This window comes from Gopherus evgoodei, chromosome 3 (assembly GCF_007399415.2).
Source record: "Gopherus evgoodei ecotype Sinaloan lineage chromosome 3, rGopEvg1_v1.p, whole genome shotgun sequence".
Classification (NCBI taxonomy): Eukaryota; Metazoa; Chordata; order Testudines; family Testudinidae; genus Gopherus; species Gopherus evgoodei.
Genome location: NC_044324.1, coordinates 12,206,951 through 12,220,131, shown reverse-complemented (window position 1 = coordinate 12,220,131; position 13,181 = coordinate 12,206,951). Strand labels below are relative to the sequence as shown.

Sequence of the window (13,181 nt, the reverse complement as noted above, 5' to 3'; positions counted from 1 at the left end):
ACTCTGCCGGTCGCCACGAGGGCGGCAGGCAGGTTGCTTTCAGCAGCTTGCCTGCGGAGGGTCTGCTGGTCCCGCGGCTTCGGCAGACCTCCCGCAGGTGTGCTGCCGAATCCACGGGATCCAGGGACCTCCCACAGGTGCACTGCTGAAGGCAGCCTGCCTGCCTGCTGTGCTTGGGGCAGCAAAATACCTAGAGCCGCCCCTGTCCACACCATGCCCAGCTAGGATGTGTCCATTTCATCTAAACATTCTTGGTAAGAAAAAGTCAATGGAAGTTTTGCCATTGCCTTCAATAAGGCCAGAATTTTACCCTCTGGTGATTTAGACCTCAAGGGATTCACACCGGGCCACTGATGAAAACCCAGAGTTAGAAGCAAGCTCAGTGTAAATTTCTCATATACAGCACATTCTGCCAGTGCACCTAAATCCTGACCGACACCACCAACTCAGGCTGGCATTAGCTTTATACGTGTGCTAGGCAGACAGCTGATGTGGCAAACAGCCTCCACCTGCAGGTCATGGTTTCTGGCCGAGGACAGGAGAAATGAAATCTGAGATAAGGTTGTAGGGGTACCCATACCACCTTCCCCAGCCACCTGATTCTTCGGTCTGCAGCAATATACCACTTCCTGAATAATAAGTTAGGGCCCTGCTACCTCTGTGGTTCAACAGTGCTGCTAGATATGGATTATGTGACCCTTCAAAACCCCACAGCAACACAAGGTAATGTGAAGTGGCCCCAGAATTCTTAAGCAACACAACTTTATTGTGAGACGGTAGCAGCACACTGGATCCAGAACAGAGAGAACGGCTCTGAATTTACCATTCAGGTCAGAAAAGGTTCTAACTCAGCTAATGCATCCCAATTCTGACCCACAGCATCTGCTTTTCTAGGCCACGGACCCCACACAGTCCTGAAGCAACCTTCAAACCATAGCATATAGCATTTTATTTTGGTGTAAGCAGCAACTAATTGTAACATCAGCAGGTAGTGTGGGCCAAGGAACTGATCATGGTACTGGGCGCCAGACACTCTAGAGAGTCCTAATCTCTGCTTGATGATTTACTTATTGTGTTACCTTGGGTGAGTCACTTAGTCTGAGCCTCGGTTTTCCCATCTGTAACGTGGGTAGGATACGCACCTATAGCTGAAGCCATTAAAGGATAACATGCATTAACTGTTCTCACATCTCATCTCTGAGAATTGTGGTAGTCTCAGATACCATCTGTGCAGTAATTTGTCTTCAGTGTGTCTCATTGTCCCTGTAATCTGGTGATTAATATCCAAGAAGTATTCTGAATACGTAAAGCAATCTATAAGTGCCAAGTATTATTAGTATTTGGCCGAACACCTGGAAATACCATTTGACTGGAGCCAAATATTAGATACAGGAATAAGTTATAATGTACCACATTTAAACGTTCATTTCAGCAGGATATTAACACGGATAGTGAACTTGACAGATGATATTTTTCTCCAGTTTAAACTTCCTATTACCTCATATTATGAGAAAAAACACTGCAGATCAAATCTCTGTTTTATGGGAACTGCAATACAGAGCCATTAGTCATAAGTGTTCTTTCCATTTTTTCTCCAATGATATTTTGGAAATTATACCGATTCTGTCAAGAATGACTTTAATAAAATGACTAATAAGTTTCTAAAAAACTAGAGGTGGATTTATACACTCTGGTCTTAGAGACCTGATTCTGGCAGCTCTTTTGCTGAGCGTGTGTGTTTGTTTGTATTAAGAGGCACAGTTTGTTGACAGTAGCAAATCAGTTATAGGATCTGCCTTACCAAACAGACATAAAGGTGAAAAGGTGTTCAGAGAAGTTCAACAACATGATCCAGAGGCTGACTTACAAGCCCTTCCCTACAATCTGGCCTCTGACAAACCTGGAGTAATTTAAAAGAAAAATCCATTCAGGAAGGACATATGCTGAGAGCATTAGCAGGTCTGATGCCCAGGCAGAAGAGACAGTGTATCTGATCATCTACAATAGACCATGTCTTGCCATATGCACATTGCTTGAAGCTTCAAAGCAGTCTTCCCTCCCTCATGGGTTCATGGCAGTTGATGAAATCCTGAAAATATATCAGAGACCGAAGCTTTGGAACTCAAAAAAACTTTCCCCTTGTGAGTTCACATGCTGACCTACTTCTACTGCTATTACAGGCCAGAGGGTTGGATTGTGGGGTGTTCTGTCTGTCTCACAGCACAGGGCACAAGACCAGTCATAAAAATCACGCGCAGGCAATACACTAGTTTCTCAAGTGAGATGATGCAAGCCCCATCCTTTGGAACTTTAGGCCTGAACACTTTGAGAACATCCTGCGGAGGACAAGCCTGCTCTGGCAGGGAGAAGGACTGGATGATCTGATGGGGCTTCTCCATCTGATTGTATGACTCACGGGTACTATGAAAAACAGATCATAAGACCGAGGAACAAGACAAGACAAGGAGCCTCTCAAACCTGCTGCCTGCCACATTTCATGACTTCAGTGTCTGAGGGAGAAAGGGAACTGCAATGAAGGAAGCAGGAAGGTCTGGTAAGAAAATCCATTAGACAAAAGGGAGCAGCGAGGGCAGTGCTGGAAGAAGGGACCAGAAGGAAGCAGACCTTCTATTCCCTACAGTCACAACTATCCATTGGGAAGAGAAAAGATGCACGGCATGCCAGAGGTACCATGGTGTGGCACCACCTCCTTCTAGCAATCCAGTGTTAGAGAAGTACCAGACTTTTCTGAAATTCAGCTGACTCCCTACTGGGGACAGAATAATAAAATTTTAATAGAATTCTGTGGAATGGGATGAGATCCCTGAGCTCATTTCACTTGTAAACCACACAAAAATTTGCACGTCTTCAAGATGAAAGGCTAGTCCAGCCCTTTGTCTCCCAAGCCCTTCTGAGCAGTCAGCAGCTTGATATAACTAACTCTCTTAGATGGAGGACACCACAATGTATCTTCCCCTCATAAGAAGCCAACATGAGCCTGCAATTGGACAAATGTTGATACAGGGAATTGCTCCTGCAGCTAAAAAGTTATCATTTTTAATTCGTAGCTTTCCAGTGCAGTGTATGATTACTGCAGCACAGAGAAATATTCTTGCTAGTGAAATTTGCCCATTTGTCAAAGAACAAAGTGCACAGAATTCCCTCAGTTGCTAACTGCAGCTTCACTTGCACTTCTCAGATCTCCAGCTGGGTTTGGATGATTGACCCATTACAGCTATTTTTTTTCCAACAAGATCCTAGCTAGCTGACATGTAACACACAAAATCTGAAGAGACGTTACATTTGCTGTCATCAATAAGAGACATCACATTTTGTTCTTTACAACAGATTAGCCATGAGAAGGGGTTATATGGTGGCATGTAACTGGGCACACAAATTAGACCTCAGAAGAGTAATGTTCAGTATTAATTCAGGGTCCAATTCTCTTACCCTGCACATGTCTAGTCATTTACACTAGTACAATGTGGATGCAAAACACTGCCACCAAATCAAAATGGTAGCATGTGACACTTACTTTAAGCCAGGTGCAGGGCAATGGAGAATGAAGTTGTTGCAGGATAGGAAGACAAACACTTCAAGGGAGATTGCACATCTTTCAAAGGGGAGATTCTCATAGCCTTCAGGTCTGTGACTTCAAACACTATTAAAGTGACAGGAGTGCCCAGAAGAACCCAATTTGTTAAGCCTCGTTATTTGCACAGCGTTAGAGCCAACGCCCAGATCTACGACAAGACAAAGGTGCTAGGGCAAGTAATAAAAGGCCAAAACTGCTTCCTCTTTATTTTGGTTACAAGACCTTCTTATTCCTTTCTTACGCCTTCTCTCCCATCAAACATTTAGTCGGATGTTTAGGAAGAGCCATTCAAACATGGGATGCCGAACAGACGCAGGCACGCCCCACCGTAGAGATTACGCGGTACACTACAAAGACTTCTGGAAAGCAAATCATTTTAGATTCTCTCTTGAACAAATGCAGACAAAAGAAAGGCCGGCTATGTCTACACATAAGAGCGCAGCAGCAGTGCCACCTCAGCACTCCAGTGTAAATGCTCAATACAACAATGGGAGAGTGTTCTCCTCTCGCTGTAGTTAATCCTCCTCCTGCAGAGGCGGTAGCTAGGCCAAGGGAAGAATTCTTCCTTCCATCAGCCTGGCCCCTTCTACATCAGAGGTTAAATCAGAATAGCTGTGCCTCTCCAGAGGTGTGGATTTTTCACACCCACAAGAGATGTAGCTATGTCGATATAAGTTTTCAGTGCAGATCAGCCTCGCAAGACTGCTATATAAATTTGCTATCCCAGATATAAAGGCTGCTTGCCCATCCTTTATCATGACAACAAGGAGGACTAACAGACTGTGAAAAGACTGAACAGTCATCCATCAGAAGAGGGAGATAAAAATACACACATGTAGCATGTAGTGTTTGGGCATATTTAAATCCAATTGAGATTACTCGAAATCCAACAAACAACAGGTACCAGCTGCAAATTTTATCTTTTTACGGAACACGATTAGTTATATAGCACTGTTTCACACACAGCACTGTAAAAATAATTGAACTAGACAAAGACAAGCAGGGCAGTAACCTAAAATTGGTATTTTATCAGCAAGACAGGTTATATCATCTGTTATTGGCACCCAAACGTATCATTTGTCCTCAAGGCTATAAGTAGCATAATGGGGTTTAGTATCAGAGGGTAGCCGTGTTAGTCTGGATCTGTAAAAGCAGCAAAGAATCCTGTGGCACCTTATAGACTAACAGACGTTTTGGAGCATGAGCTTTCGTGGGTGAATACCCACTTCCTCAGATGCATGTAATGGAAATATCCAGGGGCAGGTATATATATGTGTGTGCTAGCAAGCAAGCTAGAGATAACGAGGTCAGTTCAATCAGGGAGGATGAGGCCCTGTTCTAGCAGTTGAGGTGTGAAAACCAAGAAAGGAGAAACTGGTTCTGTAATTGGCAAGCCATTCACAGTCTTTGTTCAGTCCTGAGCTGATGGTGTCAAATTTGCAGATGAACTGAAGCTCAGCAGTTTCTCTTTGAAGTCTGGTCCTGAAGTTTTTTTGCTGCAGGATGGCCACCTTAAGGTCTGCTATAGTGTGGCCAGGGAGGTTGAAGTGCTCTCCTACAGGTTTTTGTATATTGCCATTCCTAATGTCTGATTTGTGTCCATTTATCCTTTTCCGTAGAGACTGTCCAGTTTGGCCGATGTACATAGCAGAGGGGCATTGCTGGCATATGATGGCGTATATTACATTGGTGGATGTGCAGGTGAATGAACCAGTGATGGTGTGGCTGATCTGGTTAGGTCCTGTGATGGTGTCGCTGGTGTAGATATGTGGGCAGAGAGTTGGCATCGAGGTTTGTTGCATGGATTGGTTCCTGAGCTAGAGTTATTATGGTGTGGTGTGCAGTTACTGGTGAGAATATGTTTCAGGTTGGCAGGTTGTCTGTGGGCAAGGATTGGCCTGCCACCCAAGGCCTGTGAAAGTGTGGGATCATTGTCCAGGATGGGTTGTAGATCCTTGATGATGCGTTGGAGGGGTTTTAGCTGGGGACTGTATGTGATGGCCAGTGGAGTCCTGTTGGTTTCTCTCTTGGGTTTGTCTCGCAGTAGGAGGCTTCTGGGTACACGTCTGGCTCTGTTGATCTGTTTCCTTATTTCCTCATGTGGGTATTGTAGTTTTGAGAATGCTTGGTGGAGATTTTGTAGGTGTTGGTCTCTGTCTGAGGGGTTAGAGCAGATGCGGTTGTACCTCAGTGCTTGGCTGTAGGTTTGTTTGGGTTGTTTTATATTTTTTTGAGTGTATGTGTGTCCAAGTAAGCTTGGCTTTAAAAGATACAAAGAATTCTGAAATTTTGAGGTTTGGGGGTTTTTGTTTGGTTGGGTTTTTTTTAAACATTGGCTATTCCCCCTCACAAAACAACTGGAAGGAATGAGTCATTTTGGCTGTGTTAGTACAGTATCACCCAGCGATTTCTGCCCTTGACTCTTCTTGCCGCATTGATATTTCAAAACCAAAGAACACTCCAGAGCAGTAGATAAGCAAGCCATATCAGTCAGCACATGACATTGCAAAACTATGGTATAGAAAGAGATGAGTATCAGATCTTATTACTCACATGCTCTAAAATGTACACTAAAAAAGCGGTCTTACCGGAAGCATAAAAATCAGGATCAAAGTACGCCATGAAGAAGAAGTTGAAGACAAGCAACAGGAAGCCAGAAAATGTTATCAGATTTGGAGCCAACCAGGTAGGGAAAATCTATGGGAAAGCGGCAAAAATACACACAAAGAATCACGTTAGCGCACACAATAGGCACTACACATTGCTTTTAACTACATCAGAGGGGGTTATGACTTATTGGTGTTAGATAGCGATAGAGGCTTTTGACATTTATGATTCTGCAGCATAAAATTTTAAGATGGTTATGCAATCGCACCCGAAGTTATTGTCCTTCTTGAAGGACGAAGGTTGGCATTTGTCATGGGAATTAACAAAGCAGAGTTTTAACCAAAAGGCAGTCCTGTCTAAGAGATTATGCCATGACAGAAAATTGGCACTTCCACTTCCAGCACAGAACCACATGACCAACAGGAATTCTCACCTTCACAACAGTATTCCAGAATGGGTGCATAACGTAGAGAGAGAGAGGATTGCTGTCCACCGCACTGTACTGCAAAGGAGAAGAGGAGAAATATGGTTAAATGAACGCTCCAGCAGGTCTCCCAGAAAGCCAAACATACCGACTAGACACAATATCAAATTATCTCAAAGGGATCAAATATCCCCTGGTTCTGGGGTTCTCAAAGTGCTGCGTGTCAGAGAAGTCACAGTATGTCATACACTAGAAGGATGTCATACTTGCCTATAGAGCAGGGAAACATTAACATTTTAAAGATAATGGAAAAATCTGAAGCACACTCTGCCACCTTTGCTGCAAATACTGCAGTCTCCACGCTCATGGAACTCCTGCCCGGAAGTCTTCATATTTCAGAAAAAGTCTGACCACTGAATTTATATTTAAAACTTCAAACCCCCCAGCCCCTGGAGACACCTTTGCAAAAATAACCCCATGAATATAACGTGAAAAATAACATGGGACTGGACAACTAGCGGCATAGACAATAAAAAGGAAGGGCTGCAGATCAGAATAAATAAAGATGACGTCAGAGATTTCTTCCGACTAATCTGAAAGAAATCAAGCCAGCAGGGCCTGAAGTTATCCACTCCAAGGTGCTGAAGGAATGAGCTGAAGAAATCTTGAAGCCACTGGCAGTAATATTTGCAAACTCATGGATGACAGTACCAGTACTTCAGTACTGGGTAGATTGGTTCAAACTACAGTAAAGAACAGAATTATCAGACACACACAAACATGATTTATTGGGGAAGCGTCAACATGTTTTTTGAAAAGGGAAAATCATGCCTCACCAATCTACTAGAATTCTTTGAAGGGGCCAACAATCATGTGGACAAGGGGGATCCAGTGGATATAGCGTACTTAGATTTCCAGAAAGCCTTTCACAAAGGCTCTTAAGAAAAGTAAGCTGTCGGGATAAGAGGGAAGGTCCTCTCACGGGTTGGTAACTGATTAAAAGATAAGAAACAAAAGTTAGGAATAAATGGTCAGATTTCAGAATGGAGAGAGGTAAATAGCGGTGTCCCCCAGGGTCTGTTCTGGGACCAGTCCTATTCAACATATTCATCAGTGATCTGAAAAAGGGGTAAACAGCAAGGTGGCAAAATTTGCAGATGATACAAAACTACTCAAGATAGCTAAATCCCAAGCAGACTGCGAAGAGCTACAAAAAGATCTCTCGAAACTGGGTGCCTCCGCAAGAAAATGGCAGAAGAAGTTCAATGTTGATAAATGCAAAGTGATGCACACTGGAAAACATAATCCCAACTATACATATAAAATGATGGGTCCAAATTAGCTGTTATCACTCCAGAAAGAGATCTTGGAGTCATTGTGGATAGTTCTCTCAAAACATCCAATCAATGTGCAGCGGCAGTCAAAAAAGCAAACAGAACATTGGGAATCATTAAGAAAGGGTATATAGATAATAAGAGAGAAAATATCACATTCCTTAGATTCCTTATAAGCTGTGTGGCCATGCAGCAGCCTATTTAGTGCCATGCATGTGCTCAGGGAACCTGCCCAGGCACCTGCTGTGGACAGGGCAGCGTGGTGAGGCCCGACCCCAGACCCAGACATGGAAAAGGCGGCATGGCACAGTCCGACCCCGAGCAGCCTGGACCCAGACACAGCTGGGGTGGCGCCACCTGGGCTGGCCCCAAGTGCAGCTGGGGCAGTGCAGCCTGGCCTGACCCAGGAGTGACCTGGACCTAGCCACAATCAGGGTGGCATGGCCCAGCCCCAGGCGTGGCTGGGGCAGTCCTCCCACAGCCTGTACCTGGTGGGGCTGGGGAAGGGGCACCTATCCTGTAGCCCCAGAGCTCCCACAGCAGGGAGAAGTACCTCTCCCCCACAGCCTAGGTGCTGCTGTGGGGAGAGAGAGAACTGGGGGAGTGGGGGTGGGGGAGGGGAGTCCTCTCCCCACCTGAGCCTCAGAGCACCTTCCTGCACCCCAAACACCTCATCCTCAATCCCACCCAGAGCCCTCACACCCCTGCACCCAACCCTCTGCCCCATGCTTGAGCCCTGCATCCCCTGCTCCAGCCAGAGCCCTCACCCCCTGCACCCAACTGTTACCTATCAGCTCTGTGTTCTTGGGGAACCAGGGTGCAGTATCCAGCCTGTCTGACGCGCAAAAGAACTCCCCCGCCCCCTGCTTGAACCAAAGCCACTCAGAAGGAAGTCTTACAAAAAGCAATGAGAAGGCAGTGGGAGACGCACCTAAACCCCTGGGATAAAGGTGACAGGATTAAGGAAACTCCCATAGCCTCATTTGCATCAAAGATGGGATAGGGAGGCATCTCTATTAGCATACAGAATGGAGAACAGAGATTCCAAGGCAAGAACCACACTGAACTCTAGGACCAGAAAAGCAGGGAAGCATTGCATGATGGGGGATCTCTGCTCCAGATGATAATGGACCAACACCTGCACACACCCAGCTCAGCAGTTATCAGACCAATTCTAAAAATAAACCCTTTATTGGGATCCAAAATACCAAAGCTGCCTAACTGCACTGCGAGCTCCCTGGGAGGAACACTGAAGATAGCCAGGAATGATCAGTTCCTATTGTCCAACCTGCACAAAACAGCTATGGAATACTCCCCTGGGCCATCAGTTTACCCATAAACAGATCTAGTGTCTCCCTTGAACCATCGTTCTTTCCCTACAAAAACCCCACCCATGCTGAAGTAAGTGCTCTGATGCCTGGATCCAAAATCTGCATCAGTGCTGTTGGTGTCACTAAGCATAACCCTACGTAACTCGGGAGGGTGGAAGGCCACAAGAGTATGGAGCCTTCCTGGTTTTAGGCCTCAGCAGACAAGAGTCCCTCCATGTTTGAACTTTAATCAACCTAAAAGGCCAGGTGTAACAGCCGTTATCAGTTGCAACAGTTCTAATTGGTCTAAAGCAGAAATAATGAGGCCTGTGCACCTTTAGCAGAAGGACAAGATAACTTGCAGAAGGAAAACTTACTAACGAGCTGCCGCGGCCAAAATTACTTAATGCACCTGCGCTTACGTAATTGCTACAGGGGGAGGAAGGAGGAGGAGGGAGGGGAAATGGGGGATTGCTAGTCAGGGTGAAAACTAGCCACACTAGTTCTGTCTGAGCTAGCACGCTACGAATAGCGGTGTAGTTGAGGCAGCATGTGCAGCAGGAGAGGCTAGTCACCCGAGTACATGCCAATGGTCGTGGATGAGATCGTCCTCTGGGCAGCTAGCCCCTTCCGCTGTTTGCTTCTCTGCAGCTACACTGTTACTTTTGGCACGCTGGCTCGATTAGAGGTTGCATGGATAAGTCTCCTCAAGGTGGAAGTTGCACCTCCTGCCCTAGCGTAGACATCTCCTTAGGCCAGGTCCACACTACAGCATTAAATCGATTTAAACAGCGTTAAATCGATTTAACGCTGTAACCGTCCACACTACAAGGCACTTAAAATTGATTTTAAGGGGTCTTAAAATCGATTTCTGTACTCCAGCTAAACGAAAGGAGTAACCCTAAAATCGATATTACTAAATCGATTTAGGGTTAGTGTGGACGGATATCGAAGTTATTGGTCCTATTCTTTTACTGAGCTACCCAGAGTGCACCGCTCCGGAAATTGATGGTACCCTGAGACCCTGGACGCACACCACCGAAGTAATGTGCCCTAGTGTGGACGCATAAAATCGATTTTATAAAACCTGTTTTATAAAATCGATTTTACTAATATCGATTTAAAGCTGTAGTGTGGACGTAGGCTTAGACACAGCCCTGCACGAGGAGATTACACGCAAGTAGCATTAGCATAGTAATCACAGGGATTTACTCCTGGTGGAATTCTGTGCCAAAAAATTAAAAATTCTACAAAATTCTGCATATTTTATTTGTCAAAATAACACAATATGACCAAAAATAATCGAAACCGGTGTGATTAATTTCAAAATATCTGTCAGCAAGTATATCTGTAACAACACAGACAAAAAAAGACTCAGGAAATGTTTTTTGACAAACAGACTCCTTACTACGGAGCTCGGAGTAGTAATTCATTTGAACTACAACACGGAACGATATTTCCCACACCCCCCAAAAGCAGCACAGAGGCAGTCAGGGGTAACAGAGGAGCTATGGGAGAGGGATGTAAATTGCTGGGAAGAAGCCTGGGTGTGAACCTGGAGGGCTGTTGGGTATTGGTGGGAAAAGCATGGAACAGGTTTTTTGGGGGACGGGGAGGGATTGTTAGGGAGCTTCCCCCATGCAGACCCTGGCTGATCTGTAGCCTCTCCCATTCAGTGAGGCACATCTGCCCCATCCCCATGTATGTCTGTGGTCCCACCGAGCCACTCCCCATCCTTCGGTGTCCCTGTATCCCCCCCGTCCCCATGTGTCTGTGCCCCCATCCAGCCACTCCCCATCCTTCTGTGGCCCAGTACGCCACCGTCCCCATGTGTGTCTGCACCTCCCTCCCCCTGTGGCGCTGTGCCTCCACTCTACTCAACCCCTGTCCCAGTCTGTCCTCCCCCACTAGCCCTTATGAGCCCCTGTCTGACAGACACACACACTAGCCCCCCACAGCCCCTGTCTGACAGACACACACACTAGCCCCCCACAGCCCCTGTCTCCTGACCTGGCCTGGCAGCTCTCTCGCTTCCCTCGCTGGCGGGGAGCTACTGCTGTTCTTGCGCCACAGCGCTCTCTGGTGGTTAAAAGGTGGAACTGCAAGCAACATTTTGGCAGCAGCTTTTTTCTGCACCAAAAAAAATTAGAAACCTGCAGGGCTCATTAAATATGCACACGCACAGGAGCGCAGAATTCTCCCAGGAGTAAGAGACTGGAGGCCAAGATGTTGAGCATTTCGTAGATTAGTTATTAGTATATAACTAGTTGAGTGAGGATGATGTGCTTGGAGCTGTAAGTTAAAATATGGGCACTCCCAAAGAAGAATATAGTCTAAACAGAGTGTCTTAGATCTGTTAAGACCACAGACATGCTTTACACTCTAAAACAAAGTTAGTCCTTCAGTGACAGGACTTGTACAAGACTGGATTGTTCTTCTGGTTGCTATATTAGAGAGACTGTCATATCTACAAAGAGAAATATGAAATTGCAAAAAAATGGGAGGAGGAGGATATGGGTATACTTGGTAGAAGTTGTACCAGTTGTCCAAAAAAAACAAAACACACCACACCCATAATCTGTCTCAGAACAATGAACATAGTCAGATCTAGCCTGAGTGTTTCAGACCTAAAGAACAGAGAAAACAGAGAAAGTCATATAGCACCCAATAGTTAGGACCCTGAGCTCCAGGCAACTGGGCCAGTGGATTAATTACAACCATGCAGAGGTTATAAAAATTATACATTAAATAGCAATTCACTGAGTAGCTTCTATTCTCTTAGTAAAAGATCTGCCATTTACTGCAGGGTAATTCCTTGGCAGAGGGACACAATTTTCAAAGCTGACTAGCAATTCTTAATGAACAAGTTGAGACATCTTACAGCACCCTCTCCCTGAAAATTAGGCCCCTTAAAGGTGCCTCAAAGGTGTCTCAAATTGCACACTCAAGACACTAGTAGGTCTTGAAAATCTTGGCCTGGGTTAACATAAATAAGGTACTGTGCAGTATTAGTACGACATTTACAATTAGTTCTTCATGGGTCTACAGTGTATAAGAACCAAACCCTTTCATTGCCTTAGGCTATTATTGCTGCAATACACTGTAAAAAGCCAGTGTGCCAATACCAAAGTTAGCGCAGAAACAGAAATGATAAATGGAGCAGAAATTCTCACTTGACAGGCACTGATAATGTCCCATACAAGCAAAGGCAGAAAAGCCACTCTCTCACGTCCATCATGGTCAAGAACTATTGTTTTCCACGTCTGTCTAAACAACACCCCATCTACTCACCCCAGGCACACAGGAAAAGTTTTATGAGGCTGCAGGATGTATGAAGAGAAATAATTGTGTCTGGCTGAAGATGGCGAGAATCTGTGCTGTGGTCAGACACCATGGCTTCTGCCTGGCTTTACCCCATCAGATTCTACCTGAAGACAGGGATGTCATGAATTTCCTGAAACCCAGATATCTAAAGGTCTGACTCACTGCTTTTGGAGTTGAAATCTGCACAGCTCCAGAAAGGAACAAGCACAGTGAAAGCACCCAATGCTCACTTCTTTAACCAGTGCAGGATCGTGCTTGAACATGAGAAGACCTAGCCATCAAGTGTACTTAACTTTAATTAAAGCTTAGGCTCTGCAGAAGTTGCTAGTATTCTCTTTAGAAAAATCCCTTGGGGCCAGTGAAATTTTCAAATCCTCTGGAAATGCTTCATTTACAATCAATAAACCAGACACTATCTAATTCTAAATAATGCTGCAAGTTGTTATCTGCTCTCTACCTCATAACAGAACTATTACCCAGCACAAAGGTACAAAGATTATCCTGTCTAAAGTCCTTCCTCCTGGGTGACGTTTTGATACAATCCCAAGAAAAAATTCAGAGGCTATAAATGCCAAGGCTGACTTATT

General features: G+C 45.1%; 1 protein-coding gene across 1 annotated transcript in view; it reads right to left on the bottom strand.

The window, feature by feature from the left end:
- SELENOI (selenoprotein I) overlaps positions 1–13,181 on the bottom strand; it is a 63,063-nt gene that overhangs the window by 19,457 nt on the left and 30,425 nt on the right. The window contains exons 2-3 of the mRNA XM_030555086.1: positions 6,636–6,704; positions 6,184–6,292 (exon numbers count right to left, since the gene is read on the bottom strand). Coding sequence (XP_030410946.1) covers positions 6,184–6,292; positions 6,636–6,704 — 178 coding nt within the window. The remainder of the gene's footprint in view (positions 1–6,183; positions 6,293–6,635; positions 6,705–13,181) is intronic.